At 36.1% G+C, this 20,567-nt stretch overlaps 1 protein-coding gene across 5 annotated transcripts in view; it reads left to right on the top strand.

Moving 5' to 3' along the window:
- LOC135216176 (BTB/POZ domain-containing protein 9-like) overlaps window positions 1-16,117 on the top strand; it is a 61,437-nt gene extending 45,320 nt beyond the window's left edge. For 4 of the 5 annotated variants that reach the window (XM_064251306.1, XM_064251304.1, XM_064251305.1 and 1 more), the window contains exons 6-12: window positions 2,581-2,695; window positions 2,936-3,155; window positions 3,716-3,945; window positions 4,077-4,266; window positions 4,610-4,796; window positions 6,795-7,161; window positions 8,417-16,117. In XM_064251306.1, the coding sequence (XP_064107376.1) occupies window positions 2,581-2,695; window positions 2,936-3,155; window positions 3,716-3,945; window positions 4,077-4,266; window positions 4,610-4,796; window positions 6,795-7,161; window positions 8,417-8,466 (1,359 nt within the window). In that variant the 3' untranslated portion in view covers window positions 8,467-16,117. The remainder of the gene's footprint in view (window positions 1-2,580; window positions 2,696-2,935; window positions 3,156-3,715; window positions 3,946-4,076; window positions 4,267-4,609; window positions 4,797-6,794; window positions 7,162-8,416) is intronic. The other variant, XM_064251309.1, reaches the window with a different exon arrangement.
- The last annotated feature ends 4,450 nt before the right edge of the window (window positions 16,118-20,567 follow it).

Here is a 20,567-nt window from a genome sequence, read left to right as displayed (position 1 = left end):
ATGTTTAGTATACTGAAATTTATGTTAATATTCACTATTCAGTGTAATAGTGACGTATCATTACATATGAAGTGCTAATGGTTGGTCTTTCCACACATTGGCTTATGCCAAGTTATTTATGTATGTTTTTGAAGGTTTGCTGTTGACTAACAAAGTCAACAAACTTCTCACCAGGCGAGACTTGCTTTGCTGATATATCCCCTTGACTAGGATCCTTATCTCCTCTGCAGCAGATGTTCTGGCCTGTTTTGTACACCAAGCTAAACCTGTCTTGACTGGTTGCCCAACCAATGATACCACTACATGCAGGAGAGGATGTATATGTGCCAGCCTAAAAGTACCCATTTTAATGAGTTTCTTGGCATGGAGAGTTGTAATTAGGTTGACTTCAGAATTTGTAGGATTGAGACTCCTTGGGTGAGGTCTCCATGGTGCCTTGGCATGGAGAGTTGTAATTAGGTTGACTTCAGAATTTGTAGGATTGAGACTCCTTGGATGAGGTCTCCATGGTGCCTAGGCTTCTTAGATTGCCTTGCCTCATATTTCTGTGGCCTCGCTTACTTCTGTTGACAGCACTATTGCATGTCATGAGCACACTGCTCCTGCCTTACCCATGAATTGCCAATCTCATCTGCCTTACTCTACAGCAGGCATGTAATCTGTCTTACCATGTATTTGACTTCCATCATACCTGTGGATCATGCTATTTGTTCAACCACTGCCCTTCTAGTAACAATCTGAGTGAGACCTCAGCAACCAGTGAAAGTGCCTACATGGCAAGGGAGATTTTTCTCATCTGCAGCCACAGCTCAAGTAATTGATTGAGGAGACAGTTTCTGCTGTTGCCTCTGCTCATTTCAGTAAACCTTCATCTCTGGTAGTTCTTGCTTTACTTGATCCAGATTATTGCCCATAATAGACATTATTCACTCTGTCCAGACTTCCCAGCGCTAGTCACTATACAGGTGGAAGTTCATGACCAACCGATTTACAGTACTGAAGAAATGAGATACCTCTCCTAGACCCTCTTCTTTGGATCAGCCTCTATGAGCATGACTTCATTTTCATAACATTTTCATATATTTGAGATGCCATTAATTCATATCCTCATCCAGAAGCAATTCTTGCCATGATCTTGATCACTTTCTGTAAAGTCTTAGAAATAAAAATCTTGTATCTTTTCACTGGCATTTACATCTTTGAGGCAAGTGAGCAAGATTCATGCTCTGTCCTTAAAGGTCAAACAACCAAAATTACCTGTCAGTGGGTTTGTCATTTACTCTTGATTCTGTCGTGAAGACTCCACCCCACCAGTTGTCAGGTCTTTACCACTGCACTCTGACATTCTCTCCTTGCTTTCAGTCTCTTCCAGGAACGACAGTCTGATCATGTTCATTGTTTTCTCATATTTATATATTTACCACCTTTTTCTATAATTTGTTTTGCTTTGATGGTTGATTTCCCCTTTGAGCCCGCTTGGGTTCTTAGTCTGTCGACTCTGTTCGTGGGTTTTCAGCAGGAGATTCCAAGAGCGAAGGAAAGAAAGAAAAAGAGGGTGATCAGATAAGGGTATGAACTCGTAGAGTCAGAGCATACTCTAGTTTTGTTGCCTTTAAACATAATTTTGAAGTGCCCTGTATTTTTCATACAGGTACCTGTCGATAACAGTGTACTCTTTTCACTTCTGATGTTAGTGGGTGGTAGATATACTATGATTCATAATCTGAAAGACTTATTTACACATTGTAAATGCCTTGATACATATGCATTAGGAATTTAATGGTCAGCAGAAATTTGCTTTATGGCTGTTACAAATTCAAGTGTTCTTTATTGTGGATCCTTTAGGCTCAGTACTTTTTCCTCCTTACTAGCAATTCAAGCATATACAGGCAGTCCCCGGTTTATGACAGGGGTTCCATTCTTGAGATGAGTCGTAGGCTGAAAATCCTCATAAAGCCAAAGATTGTCAAAAATCCTAAGAAAACATTACTTTTAATGGTTTGGGTGTATTGAAAACTGTAAACTGCATTTTCATTGCATTTTTCTTCAAAAACCCCTTCAAATATTTATTATTTTGCCGTATTAGAGTCATATTTTTTTTATTTTTTCCGTTGGTCGGTGTTGTAAGCGTTTTAACCCTGGAACATGCATTGTAAAGCAAGAAATAATTGCTGATGAATATAATTGAAAAGTGTTGTAAACTCGGAACGTCATAAGGTGCAACTGTCGTAAATCGGGGACTGCCTGTGGTCAATTGGCTAGTGATAACAAATTCATTAATCATGCAATGAGTGGCCCTCCTTCCAGCCCCATGGGTCTCAGCACCTTACAATCAGTCTTCCTGAAAAGTGAGGTAGTTAGCAGATACTTACCAGAAAATGTCTGTAAACAAAAGACTTGTGAAGCTGGGAATTCATGGACCTCAAAATAAGACATATATAAATGGTGAATGGATTGTATGAAAAAGCCTTTGCTTTAAAATATAGGTTTTATCAAGCTACAGTTAGGTCAGTTTTTCAGTAATATTTTATAAATAGCATATCTGATGTAATGTTATTACTGTACTCTTCATCTTTATAGGATTTACTTAATGTTGTGCGACCAACATCGTTAATATCTCCTGATCAGATTTTGGATGCCATTAAAGCTAAAAATGAATCAAGAGATATGGATCTTCAGTATAGAGGATATTTAAGTAAGTTTGCCGCTGCTAATCCATTTTGGTTGCCTGGATATATGAGGATTAATATTTTTGCATATAAGACTTAAGGGGATGTGTAAGGGCTCTTGACGGAGTGTGATATTGAAATCAACTTTAAAAATGGAATGAGAGATATCCAGTAAAAAAAAAAATTGTGAAATTCTTAATGTTTGAGGTAGGCTCAAAGTTATTGAATGTGTATTCATGTGCAGAGTACGTATATTTCTGTTACAGTGCCGGGAGAAAATGTAGCCGTACCCAGTAAAGGCGCTCAGGTCCTCCAAGGTGAGATGCGGTCAAATTTGTTGGATGGAAATACAGTAAATTATGACATGGACCGAGGCTTCACCAGACATCCAATTGATGATAACAGTGGCCAAGGGATCCTGATTAAACTTGGAATGCAGTGCATAATCAATCACATGAGAATGATGCTCTGGGATAAGGATCAACGGTAGGATGGTTAATTGACCTTATTATTTTGTATTATGTTTCGATGTGAATTACTGTAACATGTAATATTGAAGATACTTGTAACCTGTATGATCATTAATGTATCATGGATCAGAATTCATTACATATCTCATATATTACTGTGTTGGTTCTTTTGTCATCTACCTTTTAAGAAATTATGTATTTTATATAGGTAAATATCTCAATTGAATAACTAGCATAAATTACAAATTAGCTTAAGCTAGAATTCTTATGAAATTGCTATTGTCATTACTTACCAGACTTTGCCACTTATTAGAAGACCTAACCTGCAAAGCATCTGATTAGAATGTCAAACCTGCAAAGCATCTAATGAGCTGAGGGGTTCTTGTAACCTTGTTGACCATACAAGGAGATATTGCAGGTTAATGCTAACAGTTAAATGTTTTTATGTGAATGTAAGAACTTCAGCCAACAGCAAATGTCAGTTTATTCAGCAAGTAGCCTTAAACTAGCTAGTAAGAGTAATAATATTGTAATCTTTAAATCATTCAAGCAGTGTAACCAATCTTTACCTTTCAGAGGTTATTCATACTACATCGAAGTTTCTATGGACCAAAAAGACTGGGTTCGAGTTGTGGATCATACTCGGTATCATTGTAGGTCATGGCAGTATCTTTATTTCCCTCCAAGAGTTGTTCGTTACATTCGCATTGTTGGAACTAATAATACAGTCAATCGTGTTTTTCATGTAGTAGCCTTTGAAGCTTATTACTCTAAACAAGAAGTACAGCTACATAAAGGACTTATTGGTAAGTGTAGATTATATATTCATCTCTTATGTATCAGTAATTATTTTAATGTCAATTTTCAGTTATGTGCGTAGAATATACACAGTATATAAAGAGAATGCCTTTAATTATGCATGTATGTTTTTCATCAGCACCTACAGAAAATGTTGCGTTAGTCACAAAGAGTGCTTTAGTGATAGAAGGCGTGAGTCGGGCTCGAAATAACCTTTTGAATGGAGATATTCATCACTATGATTGGGACTCTGGTTATACCTGTCACCAGCTGGGGTCAGGCTCCATATGTGTGCAGCTAGGACAACCATATTGGCTCTCGTCATGCAAGTAAGAATTCTGTTTTATATAGGTATAAAACCTTATCTAACCTCTCTTTTGAAAATGGTGGAGATACAAGTGTAGGAGATCCCAAGGGATTTATAATCATTTGCTTCTATTATCCTTTTATTAGTTTTAGTCATGATACTAGAAGGGTTTGGAGTCCAGCTGAGTCTCACCACCAGTCATATAAATTGATAAACCATTTCAATTTGTGCATTTCCATTTAGTTGTAAGTATCTTTTGAATAAACACACAAAACCTGTGATAATAAGAAAAAATATTTGCACAAGAAATTTATATTTCTGTCCATTCCTTTGTGTTTGCTGTTGAGGATTCGTGAATATTTCAGGCTGCTGTTATGGGACTGTGATGACCGCTCGTATAGTTACTACATTGAAGCTTCGGTGAATAACCGTGACTGGGAACTCATCGTAGATAAGACAAGAGAAGCATGTAGATCCTGGCAGACTTTAACGTTCACACCCAGGGCTATTGTATATTTCAAAATTGTTGGAACGTTTAATACTGCAAATGAGGTAAGAATTATTCTGTCACTCAGCTGTACTAGAATCCACTTCAGGATATTTTGGAAATGGTATTTATGTCTTTGTTAGTCTTTCTGATTGTGCTACAGGGTGTTGATGTGTTGAAGAAATAAACTTGCATGACATTTGCCAAGATCTGGTGCTGTGTGATTTGAGTTTTTATTTTGTCATGTTTTTATCTTGACTTACTTCCAACATACAGTAGGTTATGTTTTTGGTTTGGTTTGTTTTTAAGAGGGATTATTTATTAAGTAGACCACAGCACTGAGCTAATTTATTTAGCACCACATGGCTGACCAGAGGAATAACAAATATTAAAGTATGTATTTTTACAAAAATGTTACCAAATGTTACCAACCAAAGGCTGACTGGTAACAGTTCATTAGATTGGCAGTGAGAGGAATGTGGCTTTTTGAGGAGAAACCCATTTTCATGGTTGATTACTGCATGGAATCTTTTGGTAAATAACATATTTTTCTCCATGAGGAAGGTGAAGTTACTGTCCAATGGACTTTTACAATGTATATTTCAAGTACAGGGGTCAGATATGTTGCATACAACATTGCATCTATGGGGAAATGTATAGTGAATGTTATGTATATTCAAGAGATATTGTTGAAGAAGGTGGTAGTGGCGGCTGAGTGGTCAGTTTTCATGTGTATAATAATTATACTGATTTGTCAGGTTTTCGCAATAAGCTAGGAAGTAACGTAAGTACTTTTACTCGTCTAGCAAGTTCTCATTGAGGGGTTAGTGTGTGTTTTGCTGGTCTGACACATTCTTACTGAATGCTGCACAGCTTACATCAACCTCCTGCCCACTGTGAACCATGAATATCTTATTTTTTCTACAATGCAAGGAGGCCAGTGCTGAACCATGAGAATAAATAAGTAGGCCCTTCCCCTACAGGACACCTGCCTGTTTGCCAGTCTGTTGGAACTCCCCCCAACCTTCCTAGCCTCTTCTGTGATAGCCTAACTATTTTGTACCTCACTGAAAATCTACTCAGCAGCTGTGCTTTCATACTCTCCTTGATTCCCTTGACTTATCCATCCATGTGGCAGGCAGGGAAACTCTTGGGGAAGTTGAACTTCACAGCTACCAGGGTGGTTATCTAAAACATTAGCAGCTTTTGATTTTTACCTGGACGACAGTTGGCTATATGTAATAGACTCAACACTCAAGACAACCTTGCGTGATCCAGGCAGCAGAGGATGCCAGGCTTTCACTTGAGGAGGTTTTATCCGTGCAACCACAACAAAACACCCACTCTTGTTGCAGCCAATATACTTAAGGGCACAAAGCCATTGTACTAAAAGGTTCCGTACTTTGGATTGCAAGGTGAGGTTTACATTCTAGAAACAGGAACTTGTTAGTGGTGCCTAAGGCAACAGAAGGTTGGAGATCAATCATTGACCATAACTACAGAATGAATTTGTCCAGCAAACTACCTTCAGGATGGGAATAGTGGAATTAGTGTCTCTATCCATCTAGAAAGTGGACTTTCTAGGATTCCTAAACATTTTAAATTGCATCTCTGGTCTCCTGTCATCAAGAAAGTAGTGACGCTTCATTTAGGATGGAAAGTTTCAAGGCATGTTTGCTTGGCAACTGCTTTGCAAGTATTTACCTGAATATTCAGGCACTGATACGGTGCAAAAAATTACATAAGTCAGCCACAAGCAACAAAAAATAAATGAGTGGCATACATAGTGCAGTGAATACAGGACAAATCACTGGTGATATTGAAACTTTTCAAGATGTCGGTTATGGGCAGCGATATGGGCAAAACTGATTTATAAGAGAAAAACTATCACAGAAACCTTGCGTTAATGACAAGTAGAACTGGTGACTACCTGCAAGTAGCAAAGATCACACTTTGCACTGATTCGCTATGAAAAATTGAAGAGTGAATAAAGTTGTAATAAAACAGTTTTAGCATTTTCATAAACTTATTTAAATATCAACAGAAGCTGAGTATGTGCTCAGATTGACATAAAGCCTTTCTTGTCTTGTCCACAGGTTTTCCATTGTGTTCATTTTGAAACTCCCTCACAACTAGGCTCAGAAAATCGCCCACGATTACGAGGATTTGACCATGTGGCTCCCATAAGACCACATCATACTGAAACAGGAGATGATGATGACAGGTCATCACCTTCCTCTTCGGTACTTGGAACTGTTAATGTTGTTCAAGATAGGCGGCCGTCAAATGCTGCAAGGCCTGAACCAGTGCAAGTAGAAGGAGCTGTAGGTGGCGTAAGGGGAGAAGCACCAGCTGTCCCTTTAGAAGGGGCAGTTGCTGTTGTTGAAGCTGCACCTGCAAACGCTCATCGTCCCGCTCTTCCCCAAGATGGTAATGTAGAAGCAAAATAGTTAAGACCTCTCTGAACCATATAACTCTCTAGGCATTGACAAATAATGAAAGGTCTTATGCTGTTTGTATAGGAAGTAATAGTGGCAAATATTTTCATTATAAAAGCATCATGTGTATACCATTGTTAGCTAGGTTTATAGTTCATGTTCTTTTAAGAGCTCAGTTTATAGTAAAGTATCTCAGTTTTGATTTAGACATATATATCTAGAAAGAAACACAAATTGTAAACTCAAAAGATGAAAGATCGGTCTCATTTTTTATTCATCCAGTTTGATTGCTACTTATTTCTCTGGTGACATATTCATAAGCAGGTCTGACTGTTTTAGAATTGCAACTAAATTGTTTATCAATACTTTCAAATTTATTGCAAGTTTTTTTTTTTTTTTTTTTAATTAAAGATTAGCATTTTTGACAGTTTGAAGTGAATTGGTAATTATTCCTGTTTGGAAAGCTAAAAAATATAGTTTATATGCTTACATTTCACTTGTGTATTTGTGAATCTGTAATTCTGAAAATGAGTAAATTTTACCTTTCTCAGACTATACAATATGTAGCGTAAGAAGTGGTATGTCCTTTTTTTCTAGGGTAGGCTTTAGCTAGCTTCTGTGCATTTCATTTGCACCCCTGTATACTTGTTATAGTATTAATTGCAAAAAGGAATCAAAAAGTACTTTTATATAATAGTCGGTGTAGTCCTTTAAGAAGATAGAAATTTTATCAGAAAATTTGTCTTGTTGTCTGTTCTTATCTTGTTGTTTAGTTTTATTGAAGTTTTTGGCAAATTCTGTATTTTTATATTTACATTAGAGCTTAAAGTGGGAACTTAAGTTTTTTAGATTTTGTGAGCTCAAGTTTTATGCTTCATCTTCATGGTTTTTTCAGTTCTTTAAATTATTGGAGAGTGACTTAGTTTGTGCTTGAAGTTTTATTTCAGCTCTATATACTATTCATTATGTGCTTACCTGACATGAAGGTTTTTATACGTATACTTTCTTGAAAAAGTTAGCTGTTGTAACTTGGAATTGTGATATAGACCTCATAAGGAGGAAGAATTGCAGGTAGTTAGTTTTCATCAAGGATTAACTTACTGAACGTGTGAAGGCAAGAAACCCAGGAATTTTTTTTATTTACCTTGTGCCTTTGCTTAAGTCACAGGGAAACATCGTTTATAGTGTTTTCATTTTTATTTTTCAGGATTCCATGCATAATTTTACTCAATAAATTTTTTAATCAGGCTGTGCGTTTGTCAAGGCAAGATATGATGATGAAAGTTCCAGTAAGTAATACAAAATGGCTATTTTGACCCAGGAAATTTATTATAAGTAATTTTGTTATCTGCAAAGGGGCAACCATAAGAACATACAGGCAGAAGATACCTCTTTTCAGCATCACAATTGAGATTGGTGGACATTGCTTTCTTACTGGATTATATTGTGCTTTTATAATTACAGCACATAAACCTTTTTGTTAGATTTTACATGGCTATAAATCTCATGGAGCTCAAATTCAAACCTTATGTTGAAATTATACTGACAATCAAATGAAGTTCCTTAAGGCAGGTATAGTTGAACAGCAAAATGGTTCAGTTAAGCCAAGTTAGCTCTTTACATAATTCAAGGTGAATTCACTTCCTTTTTTTTTCTTTTATATGGAGCATTGTAGCCTTTAGCCTAGTGAGTTATATTGGTCTAGCAAATACCCACTTTTATACAGTCGACATTTATTTGCCAAAGAATAATGTATTTTATGATCCTACCTAAAAAGGATCCCAGGGTTTTAGAATAGGGTATAATGATGCAAGAGTTGCTAACATCTTAGCAGAGTGAATTGTAACTTTAGTATAAAATTGTATAAAGCATAGCATACAACTTCTAAGTTTGTTACTGGCACGATTTTATAATCTGTAAATGTATTATAAAGTATTTATGTAATAAGTTCTTTAGTTTAACGAATTAAATCTGGTTTCTCTTTCATGGTCACAATTATTACATGTAATATACTGCTTTGTTGTCCATATAAGCCATTCATACATTTTAATATTTATGTTCTCATTCATGTTATTCATTCCTTTTACCCTGATCTTTGTAAATAATGCTATAGACAGAATTTAAATTAGTACTCTATTAATTTGTATATATTAGTTTTGTGCCAAATTGTTGTACTTTATGGCTCCCATGCCTCTTTTGTTCAGACTTTTTCTGTTATCTTATAAGATGTTAGTTTAGTATTTTTTTTTCAGCAATTTTTTGCTTGATGTATATTATGAACTTGGTTGTATAACACCATCAGCTGGGGATAAGATAAGGTACATTGACAGATTTTTTATAATACAATATGTTGAAATATCCTATCAGTTTCTTTATTTTGAAGTTCACTGAATTCAATAGAAATGGTGATATTTGATGAACCTTGTCATTTTTATGAACTTTAACTTGAAAGTTTTGTCTGGTAACTTGAAAGTTTTGTCTGGGATTAGTATATCATTGTTACTTTGATAATTATAGAGCCTAACCCATGTCGTTTTTCCCTTTGAAGACATACAAACCTTTGAAGACATACAAACCATCCATCAGTACTTGACAATTGTTGCCTTCTTGTCCCTTTCTGAAAATCTAAAAAGGGGGCTGTTGATGTACCCATTTCTTTGTTTACAATTCTGTGTCAGATTGATAAGTGACATTCCATTAGGAAATTATGAAAACAGTACTTCTAGATCTGGAACAAGGAAAAACTCCCAGCTTTGTTTAAGTTCCCTCCTTTGAACAGCTTACTGTTAGTTTTTTCTATTATAGTTCTTGTATGCTTCAAATGACATTTGGATGAAACCTTGATTACAGTTGTATTGTTTGTAATGGTGCATTTCTCAAAAAATTTATAAATGTTGATAGATGATTAATTGGTAAAGTTTTTTTTTTTTAATGAGAATTGAAGAAAAGGGTCATAAGGTTTAAATACCACTATGTGCAGGTGCTCATTTCGTTTGAGATGTACTTGAAAGGGATCTGAAAACAGATAATTCTGGCACATGTCATAACATGATGTATTCTTGAAGATATTTTGAAATCTGTTAGCATAGCTCACAAGGCTTTTCAGTAGGTTTAGCATAAATACTTTGACCTACAGTTTAGAGATGTTGGTTTTGCTCCTCTAAGGTAAGCAAATTTCACTGATTAGTTTAACTCCTAGTTACAATATATATATATATATATACGTATATATATTTTGGTTCAAATGGTTTTTCTGTAATAATTTTGTATGTTATCAATAAGTTACAACCTTTTAACATTTTGACAATTGGATAAATGGCATCTTTTGTAACATTTCCATTATTGATTTTTTTTTTTCTAAAACACTCCATTCATATTTGGCTGAAATGTAGATAATGGGACAATTTTAATTGTTAGTGTTTACATGCATTCTTTATGTACAGAGACAGGGCCATGTGGGCTATTCATCGAGTACCCATGGGTCAGACAAGTGAGACCAATTTGTAAAATGGAATAAATTAGGCTTCATATATCAAATGGTGATAGTAACGGTTAGCAGTGATAATTTTTTAAAAATCTTTTATAACATGTTTGAGAACTCATGTTGTTTATGTATAGAATTGGTATGCCATATGCTAGTTATTTTTGTTGTACACATCTTTCCAAGTACTGTAATTTTTCACAAATGCAGAACAAGGGGAGATGTTTAGTAAAAATACTGTACATGTGTCTCTCTTGAGGTTAGTATCCATCTTCTATGTTAGGTGCTCAAGTACTGCCAACTTTTTTTTTATTATATACATTTGCAAGTTGTAGGTAGGTTTTCTATAGGTTCAGGGAGTTAGCCAGGTAGCATCATCTATTACACAGCTGACATTGATAAAATAATATTTCATAGATGTTCACATAAATGTTTATGCTTTTATTTTTCTTGTATTTTGACTAAACAACTTTGGCTTGTAAGATCTAAGTTATAATAGTTAGAACAGTTGTTTTAATAGTTTTATCAGGGTTATTAGGTCAGCCCAAGTTTTTCAAAATACAATTTAAAAAAAAAAAAACTTATAGGTTATTTACTTTAGTCTTTCATGCACTTTACTATGACAAAAACTCATCATCACAAGTAATTAGTAGACTTCATGGAATGAAGAACCTAATTAAGGATGAAACATGTTATACCAAACATGTTATGTTGCATTTAAACGTCATAAGAAAGGACTGCAGAGCCAGAAATTATGAATGGTAGTAAGTTAATGGTCTTCAGATACTAGAAAGTATAAATAGTCTTCACAAAAGGGGGAGGGGGTTCGGCTGGAATAGTCAAGTTTAATTGAATGTGTCCATTGATGAACATGAAAAAGTAGGTAAAAGAATACAACCTTTGAAGAATATGGCAAGATAGTTAAGGTAGGAAGCATTGGACCACTAAGCACAGATATTAAGTATATAATATAATGCTAGAAAAGACTAATGACAGGAGTACAGACTTATACAATGACTTAAATAATGCTTTTGAACTATTAATTGAATTGAATGTCAAGAGCAGTGATGTTACATCCAACAGTTTTTATTTGAGCCTGACTAAACAGTTAGATAGGGAAAGGTTCATAATGTATATCTTGTCTTCCTAAAAATCTTACTGATAGGAAGCATTTAAAAATATTGTATTGAAGTTTGGAAACATTTTTGTAAATTATATTATGTAGCAATAATCTGTGGAAATAGCAGAGTCTGGGAATGTTTTCATGAAGTCACCTGTTGAGTATTAGGTTAAAAAGACAAGAGCACCCGCACCAACCAGATTTTAAACCTTTATAGAATAATATTTTTTCATTAATTTAGGCATTAAAATCACTTGAGTAAAATGTTGTGAAGTCCAGTTAAGAAAGCAAGGTAATGATTTCATGAAGACTGGTTTTCCCAAGAGAAGTAGCTATATCATTGTGGAAGCCCGAAAGTAAGTTGAAAATTGTTCCCAACTTTTGGAAGCTATGTACCTTAGTAAATGGGAAAAAAAGAAATTGAAATTAGGAATTAGGTTTGTGAAAATATAAGGAATTTAAATGTTTTTTTTTTTTTTTTTCTTTTTTTTTTTTTTTACAGAATCAGGTTCACATAGTAACATAGTAAAAGAGGACATATTTTGCAAATGCACAATAGCCCAGATGTAAATAATCAGGAGATATTTGACTATGTGGTAGTGAAGGTGCTTTTTCAAAGGTGTTAAACCACAACCTTGTCCCAAGTCCATGTCTAGAATATGTTCATAGCAACTTTTAGTCGTTCAAGTCTCCATATTTGCATTTTTCGAATGAATAATTCCGTTTTTTATTTATTGCAAATTTTCATACGTCACTCCAAATTCCATTTATTTAACATTGCTTCCACCCTCATCCTTTTGTGAATTTTTTGTCTTTAAAATTTTTTTTTATTTAAAAATATTTCAATGTGGAAACTTTATTTAGTAGAGTAGTATAGTAGTTTTTTCTATTATTTCTTCCATCTTGTTAATATTGTTCTACTTTCCCATATTAGAATTATGTCTACTATCCAATTTTAGAAACTATAAAAGCTATGCCTTTGTGGTATACAGACCTTTGTCTTACAGCAGGGGTTATGTTTCGGCACTAACTGGAGCAATTATTAAAGCTATTGTTAATAATGTATATGTCCAAAATACAGGTCTCTGAGGTGACATGCACATTACATGTGTGTAACAATTTGTGATTTTGATCCACAATTTTATGTTCTTTCAGGAGCAGAGATTGTTCTGGAGTACAAGTTGGTTGCCATTACAGTGGTTGAAACATAGCTTCAAAAAGATTAAAGGGTTATGCCCTGTCCACACAGTTGAACTTTGCCTGACAGACTTTGTTCCATGTAGCATCAGAAGTGAAAAAACTGCAGATAAGGTTCTGACTTTTCCTGCTTCCGACGTCACATCAAACAAAGTCTGTCGGGCAACGTTCAACCGTGTGTACGGGGCTTTAGGGAAGGCTATTGCTAATTTGTTGGGAGGTAATACACATCCTTTCACTTGGAGTCAGTATTGCCTTCTTCCAGTACCTTATGGATATAGACCTCTGGCTCAATACATTGTCTGGTTTTTCTTTTGGGGGAGGGCAGGGTAAAGTTCCAAAATGTGTTAGTTTTGGCAGAGGGACCTGATGTTGACGAGATATGACAGTGTATGCAGCCACTTTTATAATCAAATTAATTGAAGGAAGTCTTCTGTTATCAAACAGATTGGTTATGAACTCCATGCTTTTCCACAAAATGCCCATGGCACCTTTATCCACCAAATGGTAACCTTCAAGGTGCCAGATAGTGTCTTGAAAAGTAACCACAACCAGGTCTTCGGGATCAACTATGCCATCGACATCAGGATTGGGATTAGGCTGGCTTCCAAATCCCAATTAGGTGTCCAGCACCCTTCTTTCTCTGTTGGAAAGAATGGAGGGCCTTTTCAGATCTCCCCAGCTCAAAAGACAGGGAAGGTGGAGGAGGGAGGATAATGAAAATGGCAGTTCTCTTTCCCTGTTGCTATTTTTTATGGTGTCCCAGTGGGAAATGTGGCAGCAACAGGGTGGCGCTATGGTTAGTCTCTGCCTTGCAGGTGAAACTATTTTATGCTAGCTCCAAGTAGTTTTTTTTTTAAGACGAACAATACATAGTTATTGGCGTCCATCCATCAGGACGCCAGGAAATAATGCCACATCGTCTGCCATGGGACATAACTTCACTTCTCAAAGTCTGTACTTCAGGCTTTGAACACCCATGTAAACCTCAGGAAATACTGCCACTTCATCTGCCATGGGATAACCTTTTGATTCAACCATGTAAACCTCTGCATGGGTTTAGATCGGCATTCACCCATATGTAAATTAAGTTTGGACTAGGATCAGCCAATGGCTGAAGATGATCCTGGTTTCTTCAGATGGGCAGGATCTTTACATACTTCTGACCTTTTATCACAATTAAGAGCACCAGTGAAATGTAAGAAACCTGCTCTTCAGTCCAGATAAAGAATGAAATACAGGAAATACAGGGATATGAGGATGGATACAGCAAAAGCAAGAATTTTTCCTCAAGCTCTCCAGTCAGCAAACTCAGGTGGCTGGAAGGCAGTTTCTGTCCCAAATGGAACCACTGGCTTAGCTCTGGTAGGTCATGCTCAGTTGTCCCTGGAAAAGCTTGTGCAACAGGGAACCTCAACTTTGCTTAATGTAATTGCTACCTGAAGAAGCAATGATTCCCTTTTTTGCATTTCCCCTTATCTTTCGCCCCACATCTAGGAGGTGAGGGACAATCTGGATATGGGACGAATGAGAGGAACCTTTAGTGAGGGTGTTCTACGGAACTCTCCTTCTCCGGAGATGGTCATATTCTTAGACAATTGAGAAAGGGATGAGAACCTGGTTCACTCTCGACATGGTGCGGAAAGTCACGTAAAGCCTTTGGTGCTGTTTCTGAATAGCCACTGGTTCCATGCAACGTAAAAACACCATATAAGCAAACAAAAGGGCTGTCTGAGCTTTGGGGACCATCGTTATAGGTCTCTTTACCACTTAGCTGAACAGCCTTGTATTCTGCTTGAAGAAGCCTTCCAACATTCCAAGGATCTTGTGTATGTCTGCCTTACTGCCACTCACCCCAATTTTCTGAGTGAACAATTGTGATCACTCCTGGTCTCAGGACCACACTCAACTACTACTTGTAAGAGGCAGTCTTCCAAGACTTCTTCCTATTCTTTCACTGCTCTGATGAGGAAGGGAAGGCCAGGCAGAAACTGTCCCAGCAGAAGCGCAAAGAACAGAGAAGGGGGTGATGCTGACAGAACCTCCAAACCTTCTTGGCCTCTATTCATGTCTTTTATGCAAGGTGTGGACTAATAACCACTAATCATAAAATAGAACAAAGGTCAATTGTCAAAATTTCATATATGTATATGGCAAGGTTATGCACTTTATTTTTTCGGAATATAAACAAACTCTTACCACACTCCACAAACAAGCCAAAGCTCCAACTGTACATTTGCCAAGTAGGGTGGCTGAAGCAAAAGTGGTGCTACATAACCAAGTGGGTGGGTTTCCTCGCTCATCTGTTGCTATTAACCGTTACTAAGCTTCAACAAATGAAAAAGCTTTTGCCAAAGATAAGCCATACAAAAGACAAAGGTCTGTATTACAGTTTGAAGCATTTTCCCTTTTGATACAAGAACCTTCAACTAGTTTCAACTGAAACTACTGCTATAACTTTAGAAAAATGGAATCTTCACCGCTAGTTTCAACAACTGCCTTAACAAGTGCTGAAAGGTAACTCCACCTGTAAGACTAAGGTTTGTGTATGTGAAAAATGGAATTTAAAAAAAAAATTGCAATTTTGTTTTATATAGGGACAGTTTCTTCTTGATAGGTTATTCACACATTGTTAAGGGGCTCAAAACTTGAAAATTATAGGATTTTCTTTCTGATTTTGAGATGATGTAAAACCACAGAAACACAAACAGCCACAAAATCTGTTGTGACCCAAAGTTTTGTTAACATTAGGAGTCAATATATTTTCTTATGCAAACCAGCCCAAAAGCTCTTAATGTTATCCATGGTGATTTGTCTTAAGTAGACCTGCAAATATGTTTACATTTCTCAAAAGTATATTTTTTAGCTCTTGCCTCTGCTTTGTCACCAACTGATGGTATAAGTGTAAATCAAGTTTATACATTACCTAAATATGTACCTGGATTGTTAATAGTGTAGTACACAAATTTATGCTATCAAGTTCAAAGGCCACAAATGTGTGACAAACTTTCACGTACAGACTGAAAAGACCTTGCATATATTTACCGATATCATCAGTTACAGTACCTCGTGTCTTCAGAGAATATAAGACCAGTGCATATATTGTCATTGCAATCGAAATTTGTGGATTGTAATAAAATTTTCAATTCATTTATGGCTTTTTTTTCTCACATAGAATACATAATTTTCTTCATTAGTTTCTCACATGTTCAGTATGGAATTTTTCCTAATTGATTATCCTGCCTGACTTGTGGCGGTTGGATCATGCAAAAATGCAAATCAAGGTAAGTTCAATAACACCAGGGATAGTAGAAAAAAAGGTACAATAACTCCTTTTACATGTTCAAGGGCTATGTGCTTACGCCCTTTACATGTGTTGAAGGTTACTGCAATTGAAAAATAAACCTTAAGAACCCCTGCATTAAAAACACATCTACAGCAAGTACTATGGTAGATACTTTTTCTAACTTATAAAATGATATCACAAGATGGGTTATTAGCCTGGCCTAACAATTACATCAACTAATCTTACTATGCAGCAATCAGTTCTTCAATGCACATCTGACATTTATCCAGATTTCAGTAAAGGTGGCGGTAAATTTTTTCATCTATATTGAGTTTTACAGTATGTGAAAAAAAAAACTTATGGCAGCAACAATATTGTACAGTATGTAATTCAACCAAGATGTCTGAAACTTTCAAAAGGCATCTCTTTTATATTAAAATGAATAACTTATATGTATATTTTAAAGTTTAATCTACAAAACCGCATTTATACATACTGTATCAAGACAAAAAAAAGTGCAGTATATATAAAGGAAAAACAATGCTTACATAAAATATTACACAAACTCTCAGGGTATTTAATTAAATAATTAATTATATCTGACAGTGGGAAGTGTACCAATATTACATACCAAATTGAACTAATGCTTCAAGTTTTTCTACTGAAAAAATTTAACATTACTTTCTTACCACTGAAGAAAAGTCTATAATCAGACCCAAAAATAAATACGCAATGAATTTTCATTAAAAATTCAATTAAAACATATGAAATATGGGGCCCAGCAAAGCCAGTCTTAAGAAATGGCAGGCAATAGCTTCCCACAACACTGAGATTGCAAACTGGATCTGTTCCAGCGTGCTACAATTTTCCAAAATTTCTCCAAACAATCTTCCGTAAAATGAAAAATTTGTGAGTGGTGGCTTACTCAACTTCCTCCTGCAGGCATCAAAGGGCAATTTAGAGGTTAGACTTTCCTACTCTGCCAAAGCAAATCAGGAATCTATGACTCCTTTGGGTCAAAATCCTCAAGTAGGGGACTACAAATTGGAGTGAGGGAGTGGAACCACCTAGAGACATGCTTGTGCTTGTCACAGTAGAATCAGCTGTGTTGGGTCTGTTATTCCTGAGCATTGGCAAGCTTGCATTAATTCACCAAGTTGCAATAGCAACATGAGAGAGGTCTCCTCTTCATCATTTTCCTAACCAAGGATCAGGGTCAGTACATAAGATCAGTGCACTATAAGAGCATCTCTCAAAGGCATTTTCCTCGTGGGGGGGGGGTTACTTAAGGATCTTTGCAGCGTGCCTTCGGCTCCTAGCTGCAACCCCTTTTGTTCCTTTTGCTGTACCTACTTTCATATTCTCTTTCTTCCATCTTACTATCCACCCTCTTCTGTTTCAGTGCTGAATGACCTTGTAGGTCCTAGTGCTTGGCCTTTGGCCTAAATTCTATATTCAATTCAAAGGCACTTTAAATACCACCAAGGGCCTTTCTGCCCAACCCCTATCATTCCTTTTACTGTTCCTCCATTCACATTCTCTTCCATTTTATTTTCCATCCTCTCCTAACAATTTATTAATGATTTTCCTCATATTATACCTTTCAAACCATTTTACTGTCAATTTCTGCTTCAGCACTGAATGATCTTGTCGATCCCATCACTTGGCCTTTGGCCTAAATTCTATTCTTCTATCAGATCATTCAGTGCTGAAATGGAAACCGACAGTAAAAAAAGTTTAAAAGGTGTAAAAATAGGAAAACTTTGCTGTTGCACTATGAATCAATTGTTTGGAGGGTGGAAGAAAGAGAATATGAATGGAGGTACAGTAAATGGAATGAAGAGAGCTGAATAATGCCTACAGAGCACCGCATGAGATGTACTAAAAGCACTACCCCAATCCAGAGGTCTATTCTATTAATACTGCCAAGAAATACAGTATTAACCTCATGGTAAGGGTTTAAGGCCCATAGCCATAGACTGTTCAAGTGTCTTAGAGGTACAGGTAGCTCCTAACATCCACCACTGATACCGGTAAATATTACACCACTAAATAACCCTCACTTAGTGTAAAGGATAATGAAGGTTGGGAGAAAGAGGCAGAGCTGAAACTAGCAGGCACGTAAATACCTGGAGGAAAAAGCCATGGGGTAATCATTGAAACGAGCCGGTACTCGAAATGGTTGAGGTGAATGACTAAGAGCCAGAAGAGAGGCCTGAAAGAGAAAATTCACAGGGCAGTATCAGAACTGAGTCCAGGGATTGCAAAACCACTAAACTCAGCAATACTCTCCAGGACCTGATGCACCTTGATGCTGGAGAAATGCTGAAGCCAAGTACACAGCCAATCAGAATCAAGGATAACAGGAGGAACTCAGCTGGATTGTTGGAGGCCACTGGGGTTAGGAGCATGGGTAAGAGAATCAGAAAAATCTGTTGCCATAAGAAAAGGTGGCGTCAGACATGATATCAAAATAAAGAGTTCTAATAGTAACTGGAACCCAGAGTATTCAATATTAGAACCTCCTACAAATTTAAACCAATGGAATATCAATCACCTGTCACAACACCTGAACAAGCAAAGGAGAGGTGCAGGTCCTGGGAAAACTGCTGGCAGCAAGAAAACAAAAAAGCCAAGTAAAGGAGGAATTTTTCTTTATGGCCTGCTCAACGACACATGATTGCTGGCATAAAAGCAGCTTAATCTCTAACAACAAAGGAGTTCCAGTGTACACTTTAGCCTTAAGAAATCAAGGTTAGCCTATCAAGAGAGGGAGAAACTACAGTGATAAAGTGAAGGTCAGTAGTGTATATTCAATAAAAAAAATCATGGTAGCTGGAAGATCATTTGAAAGCTGATGCAAGCTATGCACTAGTGTCAAGAACAAGCCCTTCAATTGACCTAAATTAACTGGAACCTAAGGAGCTGCACAAGATGACATTGACTAAGAAGGAGCCATACCAAAAACCATGAAGCTTCAGGAGAAGCACAAGCATGAGACTTACCATTAAGCTAAGGCACATCCCGCCTAATGAACAAACTATTACAATGAGGATTTTATGTTGACAATGACAACTCATAACACAGGTATGCACTAAACACACATTCACACATCATCCATGGTCCCAGAAGTCGACGCTAAAACTAAAGAAATCTGGATTGGCTCACAGCTTCCCATTAACTTTCCTACCAGTGACAAAATTTAAACTGGAAAACTAGAAGAGTGATTAATAATGATATTATATTTTCAAATTTGACTCTGGCTTTTTTTTCTTTCTGTTTATACCAAACCTATGGAAAGCTGGCAGTTTTCCTAAAAGCCTAATATTCTAATTGATGCATAAACTTATGAAGTAGACAGTATTACCTTAAGTATGTTAGTATTTGTTTGAATGCATATCTCTTGCTTCCAAACAATGAAAATATCTCCCATGTGATGATACACTGCTCAAAACATAAACAGAAAGATAGCAAGGCCAGCTGTGAGTTCCAAATGCTCTGGAAGGCTCTGAATTAAGAAAGGCATTTTGTTTATGAACTACAATAATAATATAAGATCCATTAAAGGAGCATGCAATTTTAAAAACACACTTTAAACTAGTACCAGCAGTTAATATCTATTGTATTACACAATAAATAAATGGATACATGAAGTAAGCTATCTCCCTCAGCATAAAGAACAAAATTGGCTCTCTCCCTTCCTCGATATCATAAGCATTTCACTATGAATGGGAAACAACTTCAACAGTACTCATATCACTTGACAGAAACTTTTTCATCTGTCTTGATATATACAGAAAATGCATTGGGCATCAGCACTGACAAAATTAAAACAAAATTATAATTTCTCCAAGTCTAAAGAGTCTACTCATGAATGGACAGACAGTTTTTTTTAATTACATAATAACTTGCAATCAATCAAATAAATAAAAAACATTATTTGCATATTGTGGGTGTGAATAATTAAAAATAAACTAACAAAACAATATTTTCACTAGGAATGCTATTCCAAATGTGTACCAGACTAATTATCTAATATGTCACCAAAATGAATAATGTATAGTAAGTAATGAATAAGTAATTAATAAAGTTAAAAATAGAGAGTAAAGAAAAAATAATATTTATCTATTAAAAATTTTCCACTACAAGAGGACATACCTATTTAAAAAAAATAGGCAATAAATACAACCGCTGTCTAGAAAAAATTAGATTAACACTTACAAAGACAGGAAACAGTTCAGTGTGGGTTAAGGAACTTACTGAAAACCATTCAACAACCTACGAACCATCACTTGGAATCTCCACTCAAAACCT

Source organism: Macrobrachium nipponense, chromosome 6 (genome assembly GCF_015104395.2).
Source record: "Macrobrachium nipponense isolate FS-2020 chromosome 6, ASM1510439v2, whole genome shotgun sequence".
Taxonomy (NCBI): domain Eukaryota; kingdom Metazoa; phylum Arthropoda; class Malacostraca; order Decapoda; family Palaemonidae; genus Macrobrachium; species Macrobrachium nipponense.
This window is presented reverse-complemented; position numbering and strand designations above follow the sequence as displayed.